The following is a 16619-nucleotide window of genomic DNA, read 5'->3' as shown; positions in this document are numbered from 1 at the left end:
AAATGCTTTAAAAATAAAATAAATTTATGTTTATTTTTAATTTAATAAGAAACAAATATCATTTTTATTAAAATATTTATAATACGATTTTTTTATTAAAATCCCATTTTTATTAAGCATATAAATTGTATAATATATAATATGAAATCCTTTATATTAACATATCATGTTAACATAATAATATGAATTATAAAAGATATTTATTTACAATTATATTAATTGTTTTTACTATACTATCTTATTCTATACTATTTTTTTTTATAATTTCAAATTGCATTATGATTTGATTAAAAATTAATTGTTATTATATTTTCATTTTTAATTTATGTTTTTATTTTATATTTTATTTATATTATATTTATATTATATTTATATAATTTCCATCGTTAAAAATGTTATCAAAAATTAAAATAAGAAAAATATATTAAAATTAAAAAATACTAAAATTTACTTGTGAAAAAATAAATATTTCTACTTTTGTTGATACGTTACTGAGAAAATGGTAACTAGGCAACACTTACATTAACTAGTTGCGGCATCAAAGAGATGTCAGTGCGCGTCCCACCCTCGTGTGGTGCGCTTCATAATTTTTTACACGTAAATATAAACCTCGTGTACAAGATTAATAATATATATTTCAAGAATATATCTCGCGATGGAAGATATTCAAAAACTAGCAGCACAATTTGTCAGAAAGTAAGCTTCAAATCAAATAACACTTTTCCATGTTATACACTTTTTTAGCATTATGTATTGAATTCAAATCATTAAAGCTTACAATGAAACACGTGTAATGTTTGCATTAAACATGATTGTCTCCTTTCTTGTTTTAATATATTATTTTAATAGGATAATTTTATAAATTTTCTTATACTCATTATGGAAATATTTTTTTTTTATGTATTAAGAAATAGAGATAAAAAGACAATATATATAATTTGTAATGAAACAGTTGTTATTATATTAACAGATATAATTATTAATTAAGAGACAACTGTTTGCTGTTTAATAAATATATATTTTTTAACAATATAAAATAACATTATAAAATTATATAAATGATATTTAATGTAAAATAAGAATTTATATTAAAAAATTAATACAAAAACAATTATTTAATTATAATTATATCCTAATAATTATAATATATAGTTATATTTAAATCATGCATTTTTAATTTCATTAAATCATATATTATACGAAAAAATATCTCAATTTTCTCAAATATTTTTTTCAAAAATAATATTTCATTAATTATATAAATTAAAAATAATCAGATTTTCTTCCAAATCACAATACATGTTAACCAAATCTTGAATAACATACATATTTATCAATGAAATACGCTTACGATACGACGCTTATCTCAAAAAGAGCTATTCGATTTACTTTAAACACGCTAATACTACTCACTGTCTAGCAATTCGCTTTCATTAAATTTTCTTAAATGAGCATGAATATATGATGCACACAATGAAGGGAACGATCAACATCATCAAAAGATAATTCGATCTCTGGACTTTCTTTCTTATTTCAACTCGATTTTTATAGTTATTCAAATCACTGCGATTCCTTTCACGTTCTGCTTCTGATCGACGATCCCGAATGATCGATCATCAATAAATAACATATAACAAATCAAACATTCTCGCGTTGTTACTGCGCAGCACACGTAATCTCACGTGAAACCGGAGATGTTATCATTAAATATTAACGACGCGCCATCACGAAGGAACGAAGGCCTCCGCGAATTATTAACGGAGCAATAACGATCGACGTACAGCACGATGAATCAACGAAATAACGATTTTCAGTCATCGCCGCGTTACAGCAACACGTGCACGTGGGTTCGTTGTACGTGTGCATTGTGCATAAATATCATCAAATGTTCGCACTTCATCATCACTTAAATCATCATCATCACGTTGATGTATGAATAAAAACATTCTTGAAATTTAATTTGGAATGCACTTTCTTTCAAATCTCAGCTATTATCGTTGTAAGAATGTCATGTTTCTTATATCTACTTCCTACATTTGTAACGATGATAGCTATGCTTCCGGTAAGACGATGCTTTGTGGTGATTTATTTTTTATAGATAAGAGAATGAATCGTGTCGTGAAAAGCGAATAAATTATTCTATTCTGTCATGAACAATTATTATTATCGTTATGATTTAATTAAAAAGTTCGATATGCTACAACTAAAGTGTTATCAAGTGCTTTTTATTTTCAGAAATATTTAAAAAAAGTTTTCTTTATAATTTCTTTATAATAATTATTAAAAATTAATTTAAATAGAAATACATTTTTGTCATCTTTTTCTTTATTTTGAAAATTAGTATGTTGTAGCGATTTATTCAATGTTAAATATTCAGGAGAGTAAAAAATCGTGACGATAATTATTCCAAGTTACAAATTCTTACAGTTGACGTGCCATAAAGAATACATTATAATGTAATATGATATCTTATAGTATCTTTTCAAATATATTAAGAAAAGTTTTCTCATAAATACTTAGCCTTTATCGGATTAATTCAAATTGAATCGCATTAGAATTGGTGCATAATTTTCAGAAAAGATAGATCTTTAAAACGATTTGAAAACCTCTATCGATTTTTCCATACTGTTATACATATTATAAACTGGCTAGTTCCACGATAGCGTGACACGTGACGGGAAACCTAAGAACGTAGACACTGCTGTTTAAGAACGGTAACACCGTTCACAGGTACAAAGAAAATTGTTTCGATGATGCATACATTATGGAACAATTTTCTGCATTTCAACAGATTTCAATTTGATTAAATGTGAGAGAGCAAATTTGTCATAGCTAGAAATAATTTGACGAAAATAAATAAGAGAGAATGTTAAAAACAAAGTTAAGAAATTTAAAATCTCATATATTACAAACTATGTGTTAAAGTTTCGATTTTCAATGATTCATATTCTACAAGAGTTAAGTTATTAAGCTTGTGATTCTAATCACAGGTTCTGTATCGGTAATTCGATCGCAATTTGTAATTTTCATAGTCCACTCAAATTAGACTCCCTTATTTCACGGTGAGCCTCAAGGACACTTGTCGACATGGCCGATAGAAGTAATTTGGTTTGGTGCTATTGTGCTAGGCATGCACATAGCTGTCCGCCTCTAATTTCTTATCAAACTTCTTTTCCCTTGAAAATCAATCGATTTATATCGCTCTATTTTTCGTGAGCACATATTCTCCCTCACCTGTACGCCAAACTTTCAAACTCGTCATCTCTTATTCATTACTTCTTCGAATCTTATATCATTAAGAGAGAAAGAATTTCTTGTTTCATGCAATCGTGAAGAAAATAAGCATTATTTATATTGTTGGATATTGAACAAAAACATCAATTAAAATTTTAAATTTTAATATTGATTATAATATTAATTTCACGTGAAAAATGTGATTACTATACGATAAAGTAAGAAAAATTAAATTACTTTTTTCTTTTTCTTCCCTCATTTCTACATAATTTCACAAAAAAATAAAATCTTGTAAATCTTGTAAAAAATAAGATTATTTGAATTTTTCTTTGTAGTTTTTTATAAATAATATCAGATGTTTTATCAAACTAATTGTTGATAACTTTTGATTAGTACAATTATCATGAGTTTCGATTACATTAATCTTAAAGACAATGATACACGATAAAAACGAAAATTAAAGATAAGTCGACCTTGCCATGAAACCCGGCATAATGGTTCTCGAAGAATGATAGGTGTTGTGGCGTTAGGTTTCTATGGCAGCGAGTGACCTGGTCAGTCCACCACGTGGTCAGTAACCGAGCTTTAAATTCGGGTCGAGTTTAATGATAAACTTCTGATGAGATCTGCAATCGTATCAGTTCTTTCTCGGGAATGAGGGCTTGGTGTCAATCAATTAATCATTATCCAAACTATACTCTATTTTTACTTATAATATAAAATCCGGAAGTTTGTCCATGGTGGTCGATGCAATTTTAGAAATAATAAAAAAAAAATGTATATACATGTATAAATTTGCATGGCTTTATCCTTTGTCACGTAGCTTCATTATCGAATTAATACATTTGCTGCATTACTGCGGATGTGTCTAGACATTTCTGTAACGATTATTATTGGAATTGTTTTCTAAGGTGTTTATTTCGAGTCACGAAGTGGCCGTGTTTACTACTGGCGCGCAGTGGTTAAAACCATTTTAGTCAGACATGTAATGAACAGTGGTGAAATTACAGTAAAAAATGCTTGAGGACAGTTGAAGAAGTTTTCATTTTACTTTCATTCACAATCAGTTCTTATTCACGATCTATTATTAGAGATATACACTATTTGTAACTGTTAAATAGATATTTCTTATTTTACTTTTAGTTTTATATGAAATAAAATAGAAATAATTGTTGATTTTTTTTTAACTTTTATTGTTATAATTTTGTTCTGTAATATTTGCTTCTTATTTTGATTAAAACTTTTTTATTTTTCTTGTTAATAATTTATACAAATTTTAAAATAAAGGTAAATTGACTGTAATGAAATTTAATCATTTACTTTCAATTAATAAATTAAAATAAATTAGAAACAAATCAGGAAAAGAAATCCTTGATTGAAGATAAATCTGTAAAAATCAAAACTTTGAACATAAAGCATTGAATCTTCATAAATTATACCATCTACACACATCAAAAATCTTTAAATATTAACAGTATTATATTCTCAATCTCGTTTCTTCTGTTTCATATTCTACCCTATATTATATTTAAATTTTTTGAAAAAAAAAGAAGATAACAAGAAAGATTTATCGTATTCTTTTAAAATTAATACTTACGCCAACGAATAAAATTTACATTCAATCTTTTTCGAAGGGGTGACCCAGTTCGCGGGTAAAGGAACCGGACATTCTCTTCGGCGCGATGAATTCGATCCGCCGAGAGGGCGAAAGATGTTTCCACGCGAGGTCAGACCAGTTGTGAACCGGTGCCAGAGACGGGCATGGACACTAAGACTCCACCGATCCCGTTGAAGGTCCAGGAGAAGCCAAAACCGAAGTATCAAGAAAGTGTGGCCGATGTGTCCTTGCCCCCGCTGACACCGTACAGAAATCATCGTCAGAAACAAAAAATCCCTGGAACACAGTGGTCGCATGATGTACCAAGTAGTATACGATATCAGGATCATCAGAAAAAAAGGCCTTACAGGTACACTTTCTGCTCGATCGATCCACGCATTCGTTTAACCGTTGTTTAGAATAGGGTCTCACTTCTTACGCGCAAGCTTTACAACACGTTCGTATAAAGTATATTGTGAAATCGAAGTTCTGTCGTAAAGTGTCGAGGAAAAAAGAAAGTCGTCTTCGAAAAAAGTGTGATAAAATTTTAATTAGTGAATTATGAAATAATATTATGAAATATATTTTTCAAAGTTAGTGAAAATTTTGTTTCGAGAATCTTATAAAATATTGTTTCACTCTTTCAGAGTGCTTCAAATCGGCGCGACGCCTTTGATGCACGCTTGCCAACAGGGCGACAGAGCAAGAGTTTTGAGATTATTGAAAGAGCAAGAGGAGACTATTGGCTATAGAGATCGCACTCTAAGGAGCGCTTTACATTATTGCATGGATGCTGGAACTGGAGGTGCCGTCGCTGCGGCGGCACCGGAACTGGTGAATGCACCAGACGCAGAAGGACACACGCCTCTTCATCTGGCTGTCATCGCGGGTGACACTCAATTAGTGGCTGTCCTATTGGCGAATGGTGCCGATGTAAACGCCAAGGATCTGGAGGGACACAGTGTTCTTCATTGGGCTACCGGTATTTTTTTATTATTTCTGAAATTAATGAAAAACATTAGTAAATATAATATACATATCTGTAATAATTTAAATTAGGTATTCAAATATTATTTGTTCAAATTTCTAAAATGAAAATTATATTTTTTAATAGCGTTTGTATTTTGTATAAATCGGATTTAGTCTAATCGATTACTTTATCTTTTCCGTTTTTGTTTCTGAATATTCGTAACTTACATTTAATGTATTTATCGCATATTTTTTTCTACATGAAGATATTCTACATACAAGGCATTTCATTTTTATCATCTAATATAACATTTTATCATTTAATGAATCTAATAATCAAAATTTTATAAAAATATTTTCTAAAATAAAAGAATAATTGTATGATTTATATAAAAATCAATATAATAATTAATTATTATTATATATATCATTACAAAAATATAAATATAATATAGATAAGTTATAATTATAATATGATATATAATATAGTAATATTATTATAACTATATAAATATATAAATACAATTCGCTCAAAGGCGCAAAAAATATCATAACGTTAATAAGGATAGAAATAAATATTTGAAAATATCAATGTTTCTAAAGCTAATAGTTAATAACTTCTTATTGCTGTTGATTTTAATGCTGATGACATACTCTGCATGTAAATTCACTTTACAACAACTGCATTTCACGTGAACGGTAATTTTACGGTTAGAGAATACCGCCCACAATCAAGATTAAACAAAGTATCGTTTAAGACCGCAAGAAAGAAAAGTGAACGTAAATTGACTGCTTATAAAAAAAAAAAAAACCACTTTTCCTGGATGAAAGGTCAACCGAACAATAACGATTCCTTAGAAGCTGCGGAAACTGTGAATTAACGACCGTATCTTTTCTACCGATCTCCGATAAAATAAAGGTGTATTGGTCAGGTAAGGTTAGTGGGTCAATTCTGATGACGTCATTCCGGTTCGTCAAGGAACACGCGAGACTCATACCGAGATAATCCACAAGATTGACCATAGTCGTCCTTGGTATATTCAAATGACCGTAGATTTATTGCCGCGCACTCGCAATTGCCCGGTTCTTACATTCGTAAGTCGGATTTATGGTATGAAAAAGAAAGTTTCTTATCGACGAATCATATTTAAAGTAAACGAGAAAAGACGAGAAAAGATTCGATGAAGATTACTTGTCATCAAATAATATTTCGACTTACTTGTTCGATGTTGTGTACTGAATACGGATCACGATGATATCTGTCAATTATTCGAGACATTCAAAACTTCTTTTGTGAGATATTTTTATTAAATATGGATTTACGTTACGACATGAAAAATAAAAAAGAGAATTTTTATATTTGGATTTTTCTTTTAATTATTATTGTTGGAGATTTTAATATTAATTTATTTTTAGTAATGGAACTTGTGTTTTTTATTACTAATTTATTTACGAATTTTAAACAGCATTCTTTATAAATATTAATAGCTAAATTTCTGCTTTTCTTGAAATTAATCATATACAGCATAAACTCAAGTGTGTAATAAATTTAAATATAAATATATGAATATGTATAACTTTCCAATTATATAACATTATGAAATATTAATAGTATCTGAATTATTATTTTTTCCTATCAACATGTTGTTAATTAATCGTAACTTAAAAATAGTATCTGTACATGAATATTAAATATATGTAAACAATAATTTAAAAATTATAATTTACATACTTATAATTATTATTTATAATTATTATTAATTATAAGTATGTAGATATAAGAACAATGATTTGTAATTTACATTTAGTGTGTGGGGAAGCAGAATGTGTTCGTCTGGTATTAGCAGCGGGTGCTCATCCATCGACACCCGATTTACGCGGAGGATCTCCTCTTCATTATGCCGCTCAATGTTGCGGTGCAGCGGCAACTGCTGAGCTTGCTGTACCTAAGAAAGTTGGTTTAAAAGTTCTTCAGACTCTTCTGGAATTCGGTGCCGATGTAAACGCGAAAGACGAGGATGGAAGGCAGCCAATTCTATGGGCAGCAAGTGCTGGAAGTGTGGAAGCTGTGTTGGCATTAGCTAGGTAAACTTTGATTTTCGTTCAAATACATGTTCTTGACTGTTAATACAGAAAAGTAATCTTGTTCGGGATAACTTTTGTAGTGTAAGTATCAATAAGTACTTTAAAAGTAAAAGATATTTAAAACAATCAAAAGATAGAGGAATTTTCTTTTAAAATGGAATAGTATAATGAACTTGAGAAAAGTTTTAATATTTTCTTTTCATTATTTATAAATATTGCATATTATAGATATATTTAGAAGTTAATTCTTAATTTTTACAATTTTTTCAAGATTTATTTTTCTGAAACAGAAAGATTTCTAGAAGAAAAATGAATGATTCTAAAAGCAATAATTAAAATACAGAGCCGGTGGTTCAGCTGCCGCAGGAGCTGCAGACAAAGATGGTCTGACAGCTCTTCATTGCGCTGCTTCAAGAGGTCATGCCAGATGTGTCGAAGCGTTGGTTAATCTCTGCGGTGCTCATCCAGATCATGTAGACGATAATGGATGTTCAGCTCTACATTATGCTGCCACTCTTGGCCACGCTGATGCTACAGCTTTAATTTTAAAGCTAGGAGCCGATCCAAATCGTCAAGATCGAAAGGGTAGAACGTAAGTAATATAAAAAGTTGAACTGTAAACTTGTAAACTCTATCGAATGTAACATTAAAATTATTTGATAGGAATATTCTTTTTCTATTCTTTATGAAAGAACAGATTCGATTTTATATCATTCAAACTTCTTCTTAGATATATTAATTATTCATAGCTGTAAATAATTCTTAAAAAGTATTAGAGTATAAATAAAAAATGATTACAATAATAAATCTATTTATTTAATATTTATTATTACCTTAATTTCGTCCGCTTTTTATAAAATGGTTCGATTAAATAATTCTCTGATGCATATTATGAAATTTTTTTATTTTTTAAATCCCTTTATTTTTCCTCTTATATTCCTCTGATATTAAATTTTGCACATGTGTTAAATCGATTATAATTCTTCGAATTTATAAATCTATTTATTTTGAGGAATCGTTTTTCTTTTGATATTCGTATAAACTCAAAATGATTTAGAATACTAACTCAAACTGAAAAAAATTAAAAGAATTATTAATATATTCTGTTCGATGATTCTTAGAGATGATTTATTCTTTACTTATCTTTATGTTATGTGATAAAAATAGTGATATAAATATTTTTATATCTAAAGCATCTTCGATAATATTATACAATATATCTTATGTCTAACATTGATTTTACCATGTCAATAATAGAATTTGGAATCCATAGGTCAAGACGTACATTGACACTATTACTGACTTCCATGTATATATAATGTCCATATATAGCTATATGATATTAGATATTTCATGTAGATGCTATAGACAGACTATCATTATCAATAATAATGTACATTTCTGATACAATGTAGATGTTGCCTATTCATAGGCAAAGTTGAACAATGATACAAATACTTCAAATGTTAAAATAAATTCCAACATAATTTTTAAATTAACAGTTTAACTTAACTTAGTTTTTTAAGAACAACTGAAAATAAAATATTCATATTAAAATAACATTATGAATATACATATATAAAAAAACTTGAGGTAGATTATAAATTGGCAACTCGTAATTCATCCCAGATATATAATTCCATTCATTTTTTTATGTTACTTATATCTAATATTTTTAATATTTCTTAAATATTCTTCCTGATCTGTAAAAAATTTCAATAATCATATACACGTAAAAATTCCATGCAAAATTTCCATTTCCACAAATATATGCATATAGAATACGAAATCTAAATTGAGTGAAAATATTTCAGACCAGCACTTTGCGCAGCAGCCAAAGGTCAATTGGAGACTTTGAAGATACTTGCTCAACACGGTGGCTCTCTTTACGCGAGGACGGTACGTGGTACCGGTGTTGCCCACGAAGCCGTCGCTTCCGGTAGAATCGAGTTGATCAAGTGGTTGGCGAAAAAACGTCCAAGCACTTTGGACGTGGCCACACACGATGGCAAAACACCGTTGCACGTGGCAGCTCTCCATGGACATTTAGACGTGTGCAAGGTCCTTCTGGACAATGGAGCGCGAATCAATGCCCTGCTTCGAACAAGCAAAGGCAATTTGATGACAGCCCTGGACGCGGCACTTTACAGAGGGCACAGGGACTGCGCGAAATTGATCCAAATGCACGGTGGTACCACGGCACAGAAACTGAGGATGCAGAAAACTGTACCGAATAAAGGTCAGGTTAGGTATATACATATTCACAAAAATTTCTTTAAAACCTATAGTTTGATAGTGGAGAATGACAGGGAAGTAAATCTTTTGAATTTAAATCCCCATTTTTCATTACTTATTCTTTACAAATAGTTAATCTTATAAATGTTATTCAATAAAATTAAATATAAAATATTTTGAAATTGATATATTATGCGTCATTTATAAAATAATGAAACTATATAATGAAATAATATATGATATTAAATCCATCTCGTTCATATTATTTTTTATTTTTGTATTTGGAGGAAGAAATTTAGATAGAATTAGAATTACTAGTAAGTGATGAGTAAAAATAATATAATAAAATAATTCTTTATATTATATGATAAAAATTCATCATAATTTTTAATATCTATCGAAATAATTTCAGTGTTTGCACAGAAATTACGAATGAGGCATGTGGATAGCAGTACCGACACAGAAAGCAGCCCTTGTAGACGAAGTCGCAGTTATAAACTTCCGGAATTGTATTACGAGGAGCAGTGGATTGAGAAGAGAACACGACGAAGAGGAAATTTGAGGAAATTGGCACGTCAGGATAGCCGCAGTTTCAGCGAAGAGGAAGTTCGATCCTCGAAAAAAGATCATCAAAGAAGAACTCGTAGCGAATCAGCACGGTGATCACATCTAAAATTTAAATATCAATGAAATTAAAATTTTAAATTTTATGAAAAGAATTTCTTCATATACCATTTTATCTATAATCTAATTATCTATTATTCATTTTTTGATTCACTTTCATTATTTCATTCTTTTTTCACACTTTCATTCACTTTCATTATTTCATTAAATATCTGTAGAGATATAAATCGAATAAGTAACTGAGAAAATATTGCAGATACGAGGAGGATGATACTGATCAAAAATTGAGAAGAAAAAGAAGTAAGAAACGATCGACAAAATCCAGACACGATTCGAGCGAATCTTCTATAGAATCGGAGGACGGTTCGAAAAAGAAATTTGATTCTCGAAAGGAAGAGAGTAAACTGGATAAGAGTAACGGAACGGAGAGCGGAGAAAACTTGAAAGGGGACGAGGATGATGAAAACGTGAGCGACGACAGCCTAGAGGTGGTGGTGGTACGAAAATCTTTGGAGAAGAAATGCGAGAAGGTGATATCTGGAAGGAGATCAAAGACGCCGAGGGAAAGTTCGAAAGAGATGAAGTTGACGAAGACTCATACAAGCACCAGAAGAAGATTGAAATCCAACAGGTCAAGAGCGTCTGATAATGGTGAGAGTACAACGGATAGGATGCACTCGTTCGAAAAAGAGCAAAAATCGAAAGAGGCCACGGTTCACAGTCGACAAACTCCTAGAACATCGATAGATGAAGATAAAGAGAATAATGGAGAGAATGTTATTGAATGTCGATATCGAAGGGACGTAACCGATAGCACTAGCCAAGAAACGGTTGAACGTGTCGTCGTGACAGCGATGGTCCACAAAGATCAAGGCCCAGATACGCCAAAATCCGTGGCCGAAACGTCGAAGGAAGTCACGTTTGACGATAGATTAAGAACAGAGGTGATCGAGATGGAGAACGTGTCGAGGGAAGCTGGTTCGAGCAAAGTCGATGATATTTTAGAGCAGAGCGATGAATCGCGCAATATTCTCGTGCAAAAAGCTGCCAATTTGAAGAAGGATGTGGAAGAAATGAGACAGCAAGGCGCGCAGGAAAAGATCCAACAGGAGGACTCGAAGCAAGAGGGGAAAAAGGAAGATGAAAAGGACATTGTTCGAGATGTGAATAAAGAAGATGTAAAATCAGATCAAAATAAAGAAGGTTTGAAAGATGAGGAAAAAATTGAGACTTCTTTAATCGAAGGAAATCAAGAGGAAGATGAAAATGAAAAAGGTAAAACTTTAAACGAAATAATAATTAGTGAATAATTTAAATAGAGAATTTTAAATATACATTGAGGTAGATATACATAATTTCGCGATGTTAATTTTTACAGCATTTCTAAATATTCATTTAACGAAGTGATTGATATCATTTTCTGAGAAATATCAAAATAAATTTAACTTCTCAAAAATTAAATGATTATTTTCTAGCATCTGGAATATTATAAATTACAATACAAGCTTTAAAATACTTTTTTAATTAATCTGAGATAAAAACAAAAGATTGTAAAATTGTCACATAGCAATAATTCTTGATTTATTAAACACTGGCGAAATTATGCGCGTCTACCTTACATTAAAGAATGTTTTCTGTCAATTTTCTGCAGAGACCTCTTTCCAGGTAGGTTAGACGCACACGAGACGACAGAATCTGAAAATCCTGCATTGGATTCTCAGAAGCAGCATGAACGTGAACAAGGAAGCGAGTTCGTTTCCAAATCCGATGGAACGTCATCAGAAGAAAAATCTGGCGAGAATCTAGATAAAGAAACTAGTGAGAAAACGGATGTATCTGAACACGTTTTGGAAAAAGATCACGAAAAATCCGAAAAGACGAGCAAATCTGAGAGTCCAGTCAGTCAAAAGGATGTACGAAAGGAGACCACGCCGAGAACAGCTGTGGAAGATATTTCACCGTCGGAAGAGGAAGAGAAAAAGTCGATACGGGAGGAAGTCAAAACTAAATCTAAAACTAAATCTGGAACCGTAAAAAGGAGACCATCGTTCGATGACAGAAGATCGAAATCCTCGTCTTCGAAGTCGGACGAAAGTCCTAAAAAGAGTGGAGGAACCTACAGAAGGAAAGAGTCCGCGAAAAAACGCGAATCCTCCGTTAAAAAAGTTTCCATGAAAATTACAGAAAAAATGGACAAAGAAGTTGCAAAAGAAACATCAGAGGTGGGGAAAAAAAGCGAGAAAACGGACGTACAAACGAAAGAAACGTCGAGCACGTTGATAAAAACGTCAACTAAAGGATCACCGGATCGAAAGGGACAAACTCGTAGAAAATCGGTCGAGTTTTCATCGTCCAAAGACTCTACGTTAGTGGAAGATTCTGAGGATAAGTCGTTAAGCGCGGACACATCGATTGCCGTGAAAAGAAAGATGTCCGACGAGGGAGAAATCGTTCGAGATTTGTCTCCGACGAAATCTAATTTGGAAGTTGAAAAGGAGGAAGATGAGACTAAGAAAGTGAAGAAACATTCTAGCCAGGGCAATCTGGCGACAGGTGAGTATTAAAATCGGTGCACGAGTGTCTTTATGTTGTTTCACATGGTTTTAGAAGAGGAAAGCTTTCGATATATCGATGAAAGTTCCTCGAGCTCTCCGAAATCGTCGCATAGACGCTCGAGACCGTCGACGGGAAAAATTAGGAAAACTGGGCGATCGTCGGTGAGAAAATGTTTGTTCGAAAGTTCAGAAGAGCGTTCTCCAGACAGGAGCGCCATAGTTGCGGTGATCGAGAGTCCGGAATGGGACGAAGAGGACGAAGAGGAGATCGACAAGGAGATCAGAGATGCTATCGGTGAGGACGCGGAGCATGAGACGGAACCTGATGACGATAATGAAATGGGTGTCGTGAGAGTGCTGCCAAGTACGAGCGAGGAAGAGACGTCTCGAATTGGCCACGAAGTTTGCAGAACTTCGGCGACTGACTCGTTACCTCAAGTGAGTAGAAATTTTAAGAATGATATGAAGATGAAAGATTTAAGATAATAGATTAGAAAAAATCTTATATTTTTTTTGCTTTCTTATATCATTTGTGAAATTAATATTTTTGTATTATTGTATTTACACAAATTTTGCTATGTATGTACGAATAAATATATATATATGTATATGTACTTACGTTTATATAATGTGATAATGAGATATTCATATCATTTGTTTCCAAATTATTGTTTAAATAATATTCTTCTTATCTAGGTATCTAGTATGCGAACTCGTCTGACACGAGTTCAAAGTCCTCAGGAAAGTAGAAGCAATCGATTGCAGGGGAAACAACGTCGCGACAGCGGTGGCAGAGATAGCGGTATAGAGCCTAGTCCTCGAGTATCGAGAATACCAAGAAGAAGGATTATGAAATGCTGCCCAAACACCGATAAACAGCAAACTCTTAACATGGAGACCGTAACCAGAGATGTACAAATCACTCTACGACGATATCATCTAGAAAGGAAGATATTTTTTCAATTGATGGAATTGAAAAGATTGCAAATACGCCATGGCAGAGCTAACGAACAAGTTTTGATTAAAAGACAAGTAACAATATTGGAAAATAATATTATAAAATATAATTATATTATTTATCTATTACTTGATTGCATTAATTATGTTATAATAACATAATTTTCTTTAGGTGGATGCCTTCCATAAAGCGGGAATGTCTGGTCCAACACTTGGCGTGGCGAAATACGATCAACCTTTAACATTCAGGTTATTGTTTTTTAAGTTTTGAAAAATATTTCTTGCCAGAAAAGAAAATAATTAATATTTCTTACTAGACATTTTGAGGCTTTCTTGTACGATCAACTCAGGAAGCTTCAGAAAAGACCAGCAACCCCAGATTTCTGCACGGAAGCGAAACAATGCACCCAAAAAACTCATCGCTGTCATCACGCTACAAGCGCTTACACCTCCTTCCCTGTGTACACATATCGTATGTTACTACAGTGCATTGATATACAAAGGAGGTTTGAGAATTCCATTTCATTTGTTTACACGTAAATTTTTTGAAATTGAATTTATTTTACCAAAGATATAGCAATGGTATTAAATTGAGAAATATTAAAAAATGATATGGACAAATTTTTCATAAGAAATTGTTAACAATATATCTATATATCTATATATCTATATATCTATATTGAATGAAAATAAAAGTCAAAAAAGTTTAATGAATAAAAATTATGAAATGGTATTCTGAATAAAAAAATTCAATCCAAAAGACTTTCAAAAGGAATCAGTTTCCCTATTGTGATTGTAGATTATAATTGCAGTAGGTGGAGGCGGCCAAGAACAAACGGATCTTCTTCCGAAGATAGAGAGTCGTGGAAAGGGACAGATGACGGTAAAATAAAATTGTTTACATATGAATGAATTTAAATATAAATGTAAAACAAAATTTTTAAAGTATTTATTTACTCAAAAGTGTAATGTAATAATATAATTAATTTCGTGTTGCAAAAATATATATCTATATAATTTTTATTTTGATTGCAGGTAGAGGTAACGCATGGAGAAGAAAAACAGATAATAGCTCTTCCAGCTGAAAGACTAGATCGTTCCAAAAAATATTATGTAACGTTTACTGTCAGGGGAGAGGCACAACAAGAAACTGAAAAGCCTAAATCGTCGGTTGGTGTCCAAAGAAATGCCAAAAGTGTTTAGAAAGTCTTCGAATCACATTTTCTATATCTTTCCATTTTAGCAATTCCGGCTACGATTTTCTATTTGGCTATTCAATATCAAAAATGTTTCTATACTTTTATATCTTCTATCAATCATATTTCATAGATGCAATTGTTTTACACCTGAGATTTTCTACATATTAAAAATGTATAATATGTTTTCTACATATTAATTGTATAAATTAATTTCACGACGAAGCAATGATTCCCCATATATTATTAATTTTATGAGTAAAAACTGCCAGAGGAAACTGTTCACGTGTATGGGAAAAATATATTCTGTACAAATTAATGTCATTGTAAAAATATTAAATTATATTATATTATAAAAATGTAAAATTGTATAATGAATCAAAATGTATTTTATGTATGAAATCTGAATTTTATGATATATAAATTGTATTTAATTGATTCAATTATAAAATCAGATAAAAGAAATAATCTTTTGTTAAATAATCTAATTTGATCTGATTTATTAAAAATCTTTTAATCTTATTTGAGTATCGATAAATTCTATTTATAAATTAAATTTTAAAGAAACACAAATTTAACCATCTGTATAATAAAATATATTATGTTCTTGCAAAAGCAAGGACCATAATGCATAAATGTTGTGTATATTTGTGTAAAAAAAGCTAATATGTAATTCTGTGTAAAATAAAAAACCTTGAATCATATTATCCAGATTATATTGAACCTAATTTAATATATTCAATTATAATTTAATTTAATATATTCAAATGTTATTATGTTAATCATAACAAGCTTGAAAGTTGAAAGAATAATTCTTATGATATTTTTTTTAAAAAATATTTATAAAAAATTATAGGAAGTTACTTATTTTTTTTATTATTACTTATTACTAAGTCTCTACTTATTATTAAGTCTTTTTCACATCTGTTTTCTTTTTTTTTTCAGTTGTATTATATCAAATTTTCTATCAATGCAAACAATACTTTACATTTCTATTCGTTATATTATTAAAACTGAATCACTATTTTAAAACAACTATACATACCCACTGCACATTCACAAGAAATTAACATTAATTTATAATAATTCGAAAATAATTATATTAAATAAAAATCATAAGATAATATCGTAATAAATAACAGTTATCAAGTAAAAATTCTTCTCGAA

General features: G+C 30.7%; 1 protein-coding gene and 1 long non-coding RNA gene across 6 annotated transcripts; one reads left to right on the top strand and one right to left on the bottom strand.

Moving 5' to 3' along the window:
- Positions 1-577: 577 nt before the first annotated feature.
- Positions 578-15725, top strand: LOC122710939 (ankycorbin). 5 transcript variants are annotated; one of them, XM_043929208.1, is made up of 15 exons: positions 578-696; positions 4869-5201; positions 5479-5813; positions 7609-7885; positions 8229-8477; positions 9700-10124; positions 10533-10779; positions 11001-12019; positions 12410-13297; positions 13505-13737; positions 13996-14331; positions 14429-14505; positions 14574-14728; positions 15069-15139; positions 15292-15725. In XM_043929208.1, exons 2-15 carry the CDS (start codon positions 4996-4998, stop codon positions 15457-15459), a joined length of 4686 nt encoding a protein of 1561 aa, XP_043785143.1. In that variant the 5' UTR covers positions 578-696; positions 4869-4995; the 3' UTR covers positions 15460-15725. The 5 variants fall into 5 exon arrangements, with proteins under 5 accessions (XP_043785143.1, XP_043785140.1, XP_043785142.1 ...); XM_043929205.1 differs by having other exon boundaries at positions 13352-13737; XM_043929207.1 differs by having other exon boundaries at positions 13352-13737; positions 15056-15139; positions 15292-15463.
- Positions 14109-16597, bottom strand: LOC122710941. Its single transcript, XR_006346025.1, has 4 exons — positions 16498-16597; positions 14571-14713; positions 14387-14492; positions 14109-14238 (listed from the first exon to the last, which is right to left on the bottom strand). It is a non-coding gene; the product is annotated as an uncharacterized LOC122710941 (long non-coding RNA).
- Positions 16598-16619: the final 22 nt, after the last annotated feature.

The sequence above is a fragment of the Apis laboriosa genome, unplaced genomic scaffold, assembly GCF_014066325.1.
Source record: "Apis laboriosa isolate Shangri-la unplaced genomic scaffold, ASM1406632v1 scaffold167_cov148, whole genome shotgun sequence".
In the NCBI taxonomy this organism is placed as follows: domain Eukaryota; kingdom Metazoa; phylum Arthropoda; class Insecta; order Hymenoptera; family Apidae; genus Apis; species Apis laboriosa.
This window is presented reverse-complemented; position numbering and strand designations above follow the sequence as displayed.

Coding starts and splice junctions, on each gene's coding strand:
- LOC122710939 (XM_043929205.1), top strand. CDS start 4,996: ATGGACACTAAGACTCCACCGATCCCGTTGAAGGTCCAGGAGAAGCCA. Junction 13,738..13,995: donor CGACTGACTCGTTACCTCAA/GTGAGTAGAAAT, acceptor CTTCTTATCTAG/GTATCTAGTATGCGAACTCG. Junction 15,140..15,291: donor GTGGAAAGGGACAGATGACG/GTAAAATAAAAT, acceptor TTTTGATTGCAG/GTAGAGGTAACGCATGGAGA.